The sequence below is a fragment of the Triticum dicoccoides genome, chromosome 5B (assembly GCF_002162155.2).
Source record: "Triticum dicoccoides isolate Atlit2015 ecotype Zavitan chromosome 5B, WEW_v2.0, whole genome shotgun sequence".
NCBI lineage: Eukaryota > Viridiplantae > Streptophyta > Magnoliopsida > Poales > Poaceae > Triticum > Triticum dicoccoides.
Genome location: NC_041389.1, coordinates 449,649,332 through 449,659,437, shown reverse-complemented (window position 1 = coordinate 449,659,437; position 10,106 = coordinate 449,649,332). Strand labels below are relative to the sequence as shown.

Genomic DNA, 10,106 nt, shown 5'->3' with positions numbered 1-10,106 from the left:
TTGGCTGTCAATCCTTTTTTAAAGGTTAGCCTTCTTCTATTTTTCCAGTCTTGTCACGTGAGTCATTACTTTAATTTTTAAACTTATTTTTAAAAAATCTTTATGCTATAAATGAGACACGTGTTACCATGAAAAAAAAATGTGTACGTACTTATAGGCCTGATCCATTTAGGGAGGCGCTTCAGGGGCACGTTCCGGTCTCGACCATTATAGGCCCATTAGGATCGATAGAGATAGCGTGGGCCAGAAAGCCTAATGAGGTGCTGTGACTGGTGTCTCTCTTCTCCCTCCTGAAGCGCCGGCGAAACACGACCGCCGCCGCGGCCGGGGGGATTCAGGCGAGCGGCGCATCGTACGTCGTTAGGTGGTCTTGGGAGCACGCAGACGGCGACGGACGCGCACCTCCCCGACGCCTCCACTTCCCTGGCCCCGTCGTCCTGTCTAAGTCGCCGGCGGCGTGGACGCAGCGATGCTGCGGACGGTGCTGCGCCGGGGAGAGGCGGCTATGAGGCAGGCCGCGCTGGCCGAGGGATCTACGGGGAACCTTCTACGGCTGAGCGTGGCGGAGCGGGAGCGCTCCCGGCGGCGTCGGCGCGACCCGGGGCGCGACGAGTTCTTCGTGCCGACGCCGGAGTCGCTTAAATGGCTCGACTCCGTCACCCTGCCCATGATCCTCACTGCCGCCGCCGTCGCCCTCTTCACCAAGCTCCTCATGATGGTATCCTCCACCCCCACTCTGGTGTTCGCTAGGGTTAATTGCAGCTGCAGCTGCCGTGCATTTGATTGAACACGTTTATTTAGGATTGAACACATAGTTAATCATCTGATCTGCGTACTGTATACATGTGAACCGCTAAGGCCGATCATTGTGTGTTAGTGAATACTTTGGATTTGTAAGATGTGAGCTTCTAGAAATGTAACCTCAAGGAACGAGCTGATAGAGTGGTTGTTAGTATTGTCAACAACGCATCAAATACATTTAGAGAAGAGACTTTCCAAGAAACTCTTTATTGGATGAAATGATTATCTGTCCATGGTAGAGTAGTGAATAGAGCATCTCTAAATGTTGTGTTATCCAGGTATAGTTTTTTTATTCGATATCGAAGTTTGACTTTTCGTGTCCCCTTTTAATGGCTTCATTCAAGAAATGTTCGAACGAATTTATCTTAGTTATTTCATGAACTAATAGTCACCTAGATTTTCATATAAGATATACTACTAGGTAACTGCCCGTGTGTTGCTATGGGTGTAAAAAATATTTTGATGGTTTCACACCAATAATGTAAGCTTGTACCTTTATAATCTACATGCACACATCGAGCTTCACTTTTTAGAAAAGCAAGTCAATAGCACATCAGGCCAAAGATTATAATAGTTATACAAGATAGTTTGATTACTTGTATATCTCTGACATCAAACGTTTCTAGGTGCCTCAGCAGCCTCAAAAGCTGACCACGTCTTCTTAGCGAAAGATACTTTATGTGAAAAAGCTTTATAATTTGATGGGGGTGGTGATCCTCTAGACCCTTTGTATCTTGCAAATCTTACACCCGAAGGAATCTCATATCATCAGAAATGAAGAATGATTTCCATTCTCCAAATACTGGCAATGATCGGATGCCAGACCAGTTCCTGTCTGCACTCTCGAATGCATTCTTCTCTCTTAACCAGCTATTGCTTACAGCAAGGTGATGAACTTTGCCTGCCTGTGACAAACGAGATTTTCCTCTGTCTGACTTTGAGATCGTGATTTCGCAAATGAGATCAAGAATTTGCAAAAAAGAATAATCCTCCCGGTGGCGCTACGGCCTGTCCCTTTTTGATGGCTCGACCATGGTCCTGCTGATTAGCTCAGTGATGTAACTGTTCCCTATTCTTTTCTGTTGTCTTATCCCTCTGCAATCCATCTTCTCACCAAGCATGCCCACCCAATGTAACGGCCTTCAGGAAAAATGGAGAAATACAAAAGCGAAGCTTGAGATGTAAACCCTCGTAGCTTGAGACAAGTACTGTTTTTATCATCCCAAGCTCTGGATTGACCTGAAGCGCATCACTCATATGTTTGTTCAGATTTCTCCACCCCATAGCTCTTGTTTGGTTTGGTTGCCAGGAAGCTACCTATTGTGGAGACCGCAAGAGGGAGGACACCACACTTCTTCAGTATAAGATTTGCTAAGTTAACCATGTTCACATAATATAGAAACAGAGGTCAGGTAATACAGCATTTTCCCTTCCTAAAAGAGAAGGATCGTTCTGTATGTAGTAGCTCAATTACTGTATTAAATTGTACGGTGACAAAAAAAGTGTACAGATTAATCTTTTTTGCGTATAAAAAGAAGATATTTCCAGTTTTACTTTGGGGCTTTCAACTGCAACATTGGCTGAACTCAGTTTTCTAATTCAAGAACTTCTTTCTGCTCAGAGTTGTACTGGTGTTAAGCCATACTTTGCGCTGTATGCTTAATAGATGCATGCTTATGAAAGCTAAAAAGTCTGTTCTGCTCTCCTTTTTCACGATGTGTTGGGAAAAAAACAAAAAATCTAGATAATAAAACAACTAACATAATTTAAGCATCAAGAGACCAAGCAATCACCTCAAATGAGGTGTGGAAATACACCAATTCCGACGCAAAATCCTGATACTTTGATTTACCTTTTCAGCAGGCTTGTGATTTTTGGACATTCAACAACCAAACCAGTAGATAGGTTGACAGAAGAGAAGAAAGACCCAGTTTATTTTTCGGTCTTGTTTTATTGGTGTGTCCTCTGGCACTGGGCGAAAGTGTTTAGGTTGAGCATTGTAATGCCACAATAATGAGAGCTGAAGTTTGACTCTCTACTGTAATATTCCCAATCACAATGAGAACTAACCTGCAGTTTTGAGCAGTACAAGTCCTTACGGGTTGCTGCTACATGACTCTTCATCAATGACTGAGAGAGCCGCCTAACATTGTTGTCATGCTCAGGTTTGTCGTGTAGCCTGCAGAAAAATCGGCTCCGTCGGGCGAGATGCAGGAGATAGGAAAAAAAAGGAGAGATCAAGAGAAAGCAATTAGAGAGATGCAGTTGTCTGACTACCTGGGCCGAGGAGGTCATTGGCGTGCACTGAACCGTCCTGAAGCGGCGTGCAGGTGCGGGACGGCGGCGGCGGCGTCATGTATGTGATTGAAGTAGACAGCGTTGGGGTTGATATCATGATGTCTGGGAGGTTTCGTTGTCGCACCCATCCTGGCACAGAAGATCAATCCGAGACGACAAGGAGGCTCTGTGGCGGTGATGGCCGAGGTGGCGCGGCTAGGGCAGAGGGTGTCACCGGCCACGAGGAAAGGGAGCATGCATGGGGGCTACGGCGGCGATCCAGTAGATTCTCCTCGGCACCCTGCCCCTGCTGGCGATGGGGATCTTATCAGCTGAGCATGATTGGCGGCCCGGAACCCTACAGCTAGTGTTTGGGAGGTGAGATCGGTCCGTGTTAGGGAAGGAGGAGGCGCTCGGATGGGGAAGGGAAGGATTTTACTGATCAGAAAACCGAAAAGACCAGAAAAAACGGTGGAAGGGGAGGGGAAGCGAAACAGTCGGATGAAGCAAAACGGTTTTTTTTACGGGAGTGGAAACCTTTTTTTAGGTAGTAGAGATACATCCTTGTCGAGTAATCATCAATCCTGATGTTTGCCAGATTGTCTACCTACTGCATATTGTATATGTCGATCAAATAGTTTAACTCGGCATTGTTTGCATGTATTCAGAAAATCTTCTGTCTGTTCTGAAATTGGCATGCTCTGAAGCTTAGTTGCATGTGTTTTTGGGTAGGAACATGAAGCTACAGACCAAGAAAGGAGGGAACGCAAGATAAAGAATAGTCACCCTGAGCAAGGAACAGTAAGGATGCTTTCACGTGAAGAGTGGGATGAAATCCAAGAAGTCAGGCCAAGGACCCCTTTTGAATCAAAGTTAGCTCGTCCACATGCCCGCTTAAGAACTGGGGAAAAAATGCGGCTGGTAAGTAGCAGACATAACTTCCTCACTATCATCTCATTGATGCATTTTTATATAGTTCTGTAAATTTTTATGGTATATTACATCTCTTTGGAGTTAGTTTATTGGATCCACTAACTTGCTTCCGTGCTGAAAACAGATGTATTGCTGATGCATAGTAGATACTGATGTTCCATGTTTCAACAACTTGCTGCTATATATAACTAGCAGGGTCACACGTGCATTATGGTGCTAGATTTGTTAGGTATCATACACATGTTTGGTTTACCTCGTGTCCTCATTAGTTATTTCATTATATTCTGCAGGATTTGAGTGATTGTGGTAGACATTTACTCTATAGAGTATAATAGAACCTGTAGCCAAAGTACACCTTGAGGAAACAAGCTTGCAGTTTTCGGTATATATATTTTGTTTCATCAGTGTAGTAATTCTGAAGGCATTAGTTACTCACTCAAACATGCCTTCATCTTAAAAGCAAGGTTTATAATATTGTATCACTTTTCGATATATTTGTGAGTGAGCGTGCGTCGGATCAATTTTGTCTGGTTCTCCCTTACCCGCATCTCTTTTCAAGTCTCCGTGTTGGTAGATCAGGCAGCAAGTCATCTCTTTTCTATTAATAATGTGTTGATCTTACCTGCATCCTTATCTGCATATGTTTTTAAGGTTTGACCTGCCTTTCGCTTTAGAGCTTGATGCTTAAGACTTATCTTGACGTATCTGCCTTGCAGGAGGATGCCAAGGATTGGGCTGTTGATGTGCTAACGGATGCTTTCACTAGAGCGGAAGAGAGTGCTAAGCGGAAGTGATCAAGAAGAAATGCACACCAGCGAACGCATCCAGTTCGAAGTTTTGTTTAGAGGAAACACTTTTGGGTTCTCTTGAAGGCACGTTTCATGGTTTCTTTTGAAGTTCCCGACTCCTCGTAAATGCTAACGTACGTGACAAACTACGGTGGCCGTGTAGAATAAAGTTTCCTTGCTACAATAAATGCTACTCCCCGCCAATTCGATGACCTGGAGTTCATGCCGTTTGTTTGAATGCAGACTAGCGAATTCTTGTGCCTTTTCTTAAACTTTGCAGACTAGTGAATTCTAATTGAGAGCTGTAGTTTCAGCACCTCTTGTGTTTAGATCTTACTATTAGTCATGCATGCCTCCACTGGGAGGTCTTGCCACTGCAATTTGATATCCAACTTTGAGTAGTACAGTACTCCACTGGGATGGGAGTACTCACTAAATCATTTGTTATTTACAGTGTGCCATTGTTGGCTTATACTAGTACATGTGCACAGTGCAGTCCACATGCCTACCTGACGGCTGGTGGGATCTGCTCTCATGCATTTTCTTACGGTATGTTGGGGGAGCGGTACATTACATCGTTTTTGCAATAAAATAAACTTTGGCAGAACCAAATTCAGCATGAATAGTGACCTCTAACCGCCTGCCAATAGCCACTCAGCCATTTGCGCAGCTATGCTGTTTCAGCAGTGACCGGGTTGCCATCGATCTGTGACTGTATCTCGCCCGCCAGACATCCTGGTTGAGTTCGCTGCTCGACCTTGCTCCAGATTGGTGATCTCTTGACTTTATACTACTACCACTACTACCGGTATACCTTGATACTGATATTGCTCGCCGCATGTGCCATGTTGTTCCCGACCGGTGATCAGTTGCGTCGCCAGTCCGGAGTAGCCAAACAGAGAGTAGCCACGTCCGTCCATGGTCCGTTACATTTCCCATTTGGCCTCGTCGTACCGCTGCGCGGACGGGCCAACAACAAGCCTCGCTTTCTCTCCAGATTACTACTACTACCTTTCGCTGTCTAGGCTAGGCTAGACTAGACGTGTTTGGGTCTATTTACCCGCTCGCTCGACGTGGACAAGCACGACTCTGCAACAAAAACGGACGGATTGGGCTCCTCTGTCTTGTGCGCGCACGGGGAAGAAAATTCCAGGCACGAGATTTTAACGGTTGGTTTACAGCGCGGTGTATCTCGCTATCTGGACTGTAAGCAGCGCGGATTGATTGATCCATAATCCATTGACTGTGGCAGCAAGTGAGCGAAAAATGCGGGGTTTCTTCCCACCACATTAAGCAAGCCACATGTACTGCTGCTATCATGCCAACGACAGTCAGTAACCGTGGCCATGGTCTGGAGCGCCTGGCCTGTCGAGATCGTCAAAGCGACAAACATTTTCATATCCTACGCTCAACGCCTGGAAATGGCAGATCCAAGATCCCCCGGCGGCTAAGTGCTGATAGTATACTATGTAAATAAACACGTCGCTAGCCTGCCGCGCTTGACAAATTCACGTAACTCCGGCCGTGGCTGTCTATCGGTGCCAGTTTTCCCCGCGAGCCTCGCTGTCGATGCAGAGATCGTCTTGATTGACTCCGGCCGCGCCGGGTGGGTCCACGGCGACTACTGGTACCGGATCGCCCCCTCAATTATTGGGCCGCGTCCGGCCATGCACGGCGGCGCATACGCCACGCCAAGGCAGGGAAACAGTCCTTCTCTCCTCTAGGTGGAAAGAGGCGGCTGAGGCCTTGTACAATGGGAGGTGCTTAAAAAAATAAACCGAGTTATTCTGAAGCACCCAGTGCCTATTTCTACAGTAGAGACGCTTAGTTAAGCGTCTATCCTATACAAATAAGCACCGGTGCTTAAAGAAAGCCTGGTTTATTTCTCTAAGCACATGCCCTAAGCACCTTTCATTGTACAAGGCCTGATACGCATGTATCCTGGAGACGGGCGGAGCTAATAGCAACTTCAATGGGATGACTCATTTCGTCTGCCCGCGTCCGTTTGGGTCGACGCGTCCGTTTTTCGTCCGCGGGCGATTCATTCCCGGCCCAATTTTGAGCCCGATTTGCGTCGGCGCAGACACGAGACGGACGCGCGCGCGCACGCCTATTTTTCTCCCCGAGCCCGCCGGTCGGTGGCAGCCACCACCATTTCCCCTCATTTTTCACAGAAACACTCCCGCCCGCACGCTCGCTCCCGTCCCAACCATGGACGACGCCATCGACCTCGACCTCGTCCGGCGCCGTCGCCCCCTCCGGGAAAGGCAAGCCTCGTGCCCCACGCAAGACCGCCGCCGCGACCAAGCCAAAGAAGGCACTGACGCCCGAACATCGGGCAAGGGAGTCGGCGAAGAGGAAGGGCCGGAGGCACGCCGCGGACGCGAGGGATGAGGCCGCCGCGCAGGCCGCTGCCGTCGCCGCCGCGTAGCAGGAGTTCACCAATACTCGCGTCGTGGCGGCAACGAGGGAGGCGCTCTACATGCTAGGGGTAAACCCTAGCCAGCACAATCTCGTCCAAGCCGCCGTCGCCGCGGCCAGCACCGGCTCGTCGGCGTTTCCTCGGATGGTGCTGCCCGAGTCACCCCGCACGTCTGCTTGCAACCCGGTCCCCGGCTTCCACGTCTACCCGCAGGCCTCCCGCCTCTCCGGGGAGTGCTCACCCGACGTGAGCGTGGTCGCGCCTTCCACGCCAGCGCCAGCGCCCATCGGCCTCAATGCCACCCCGGTGGTTGGTGGCTCGTCGTCCGGCGGCACGAGGAAATGCGCGCGGCAGACGCCGGCCGGCGGGCTCCCAGACGCCCGTAACCTGTTCGAGGGAATGTCGTCCGCCGTCGACGAGGACTTCATGCAAAACCTCATCTTCGAGGGTGGTGCGCCGGGCGCTGGCTACGATCCCGACGAGACACAAAGCCAGGACGGTCGCGGGGCGTTCACGCCGGCCGCTGCCTATGATCCCGACCAGGTGGCCTTCATGCGTGATCAGGTCAGCGTCGAGCTGGACGGCTTCTCCCTCGACCACGAGTTCCCGGTCGACTACGGGCTAGAGGAAGAGGACGAGTGCGACATCGACGTGGAGCCTTTGTTCGAGGACGAGCTCGCCAACCAAGCCGCCGGTCCTAAGCCGAAGCGCAAGAGCAAGCGTACGAAGGCGTACACAGCAGTCGAAGACAAGCTTCTTTGCGAGTGTTGGCGAAACATTGGACAAGGCCCGAAGACGGGTGCCGAGCAAAAGTATTCGACCTTTTGGACTCGTGTGCACCGAGAGTTTCATGAGCGCAAGAAGTTTCCACCTTACCAATTTGTGAGCACGCGCGGGTGGGTCTCCATTTCCAAGCGGTGGAAGGTGATCCAACAAGAGTGCAACAAGTTCTGCGCCACCCTTGAGAGCGTCAAGGCCCGCCCCGTGAGCGGCATTGGCATGCAAGACATGGTATGATAGCAAGCAAGCCGCCCTTTTTTGTGTCATCAAGATCATCCTTTTACGTCTTCATTTTCTATCGCTTGCCCATATCCTTGCATGGAAACATTTTGTAGGCATTTCAAGCTTTGGAGGCATTCACGGTTCAACACAATGGCAAGTGCTTCAACCTCTTCCATTGCTATCGGTCATCAAGGACGAAGAGAAGTTCAAGGACCAATATGCCGCACTCAAGGCACGTGGGGGGAAGAAAACTGTGGAGGATATTGGGGAGGGCGAGCCGCACGGCCGCGGGGGAAGACCAACTCCAAGGAGGACAAGCGAGATGCGGCCACCAACGCCTTGATCGCAAGCGTGGACGGCATGATGAATAAGAAGGACTCAAGGGAGGAGGAGCGCCGGCGTTTCAAGGCGGAGCAAATGGATGCTTTCATGGAGATCCAAAGGAGGAGGCTTGATCTTGACGCCGAGAAGCAAGCTAAGATGTTCGAGCTCGAGGTGGAGAAGCAAGCCAGGATGCTAGAGATCGAGGCCGCCAACGCCAAGACCAAGGCGAAAGAAGTGGCTCTTGCGAGCATGATGACCGGGGTGGAGATCATAAAGGTGGATCTCAACTCCGTGTCGCCAAGGAAGAGGCCGTGGTTCGAGAAGATGCAGGCCGTCATGTTCAAGTTTGACGACGAGTGATCTATGTCGGCGAGGGCCATCTTTTTTGTATACCGGTAGGTGTGCCGGCATGACCACGAGAGCCGAGATGACGTGGTCGAACTCAAGTCACACCCTTTTTTGTGTGCTGGCATGTGTGCCGGCCGGCTGGCGAGTGCGCCAGCATGAACTGTGATGATATTTTCTGAAGCCGGCATTGTATGCCGGCGCTGGCATGGTGCCGGCATGAGACATGCATGGCCGCTGGCATGATCGGCCGTGTGCCCTTTTTATTTAAAAGTTGAATGCGTGCATGAAATGGGTCGATGCGTTGGGCGCACTGCCAATCCAAATGCAAAACTGGACAGATGCCGGACGGGCAGCCGATTCAAACGAATAAAAAACGGACAAATGCGTCGTCCGTTTGGGTCGGCCCGTTGGAGTTGCTCTAAGCTCACGTAAAATACTCACATAATTCCGGACGGAGGGAGTAGTATATGACATCGATTGACTAGTCGTCGGCGGACGCGGATGGATTGGCTGCCGCGCACATTCTATAGCCACACCACTGGGCACCTCGCGGTCTGTCTGGCTCGACCAAGAATCCTAGCTAGCTATCGATCGACAAGGCACGTATTCACGTTACCGCTGGCGCATGGATGTATGTAAAAGAGGTGTCCGTGGGCAGGCGCAGAGTAGTATTTTTTTCCCTATTATATGTGCATGCACACGCTATGATATGTGCGGTGCAAAAAAAATAAAGAAATGCGGGTAGCTCCCACGCTCCTGCGACTCGCCACTCCGGCGCCCGCTGCCACCGCCCCCGCCGTCCGTCGCCTGCTATCCGCCACTTCCTCGTCCTCAGGGAGTTAATCTGCTTCAACTGCCAGGGCTCCGACCACTTTGGCTGGGAGTGCAGAGATCCGGTGCGCTGCAATTACTGCGATCGGCAGGGCCACTTTGCTCGCGAGTGCTCATTTAGGCTCCAGCAGCAACCTCTTCGCCACAACAACCCTCCTCCCTCTCCTCTATCGGATACAACGCCCGTCGCCCCTTCACTTCCAACTCCTGCGCCCACCAACCTGGCCGCCGTCCTCCCGCCGGGCCCCCCCCGCTGCTCCCGGCCAACCAAGGCCCGATGCCACGCCTGGGTGACACGGCCTCTCGTCCGGCCGAGGGGCACGTGGTGCTTCTCTCCACCCTGGCCATGGAGCTGCAAGCGGCCCTGCTTGCTTCCAACG

General features: G+C 50.6%; 1 protein-coding gene across 1 annotated transcript; it reads left to right on the top strand.

The window, feature by feature from the left end:
* Positions 1-238: 238 nt before the first annotated feature.
* On the top strand, positions 239-5,236 carry LOC119310479. The gene is made up of 3 exons (XM_037586219.1): positions 239-718; positions 3,811-3,999; positions 4,728-5,236. Exons 1-3 carry the CDS (start codon positions 470-472, stop codon positions 4,803-4,805), a joined length of 516 nt encoding a protein of 171 aa, XP_037442116.1. The 5' UTR covers positions 239-469; the 3' UTR covers positions 4,806-5,236.
* Positions 5,237-10,106: the final 4,870 nt, after the last annotated feature.

Bases quoted from the DNA above. Each gene is read 5' to 3' on its own strand.
- LOC119310479 (XM_037586219.1), top strand. From the start codon at position 470: ATGCTGCGGACGGTGCTGCGCCGGGGAGAGGCGGCTATGAGGCAGGCC. The intron at 719-3,810 runs GTATCCTCCACC...GTTTTTGGGTAG, and splicing joins TCACCAAGCTCCTCATGATG to GAACATGAAGCTACAGACCA. The intron at 4,000-4,727 runs GTAAGTAGCAGA...TCTGCCTTGCAG, and splicing joins CTGGGGAAAAAATGCGGCTG to GAGGATGCCAAGGATTGGGC.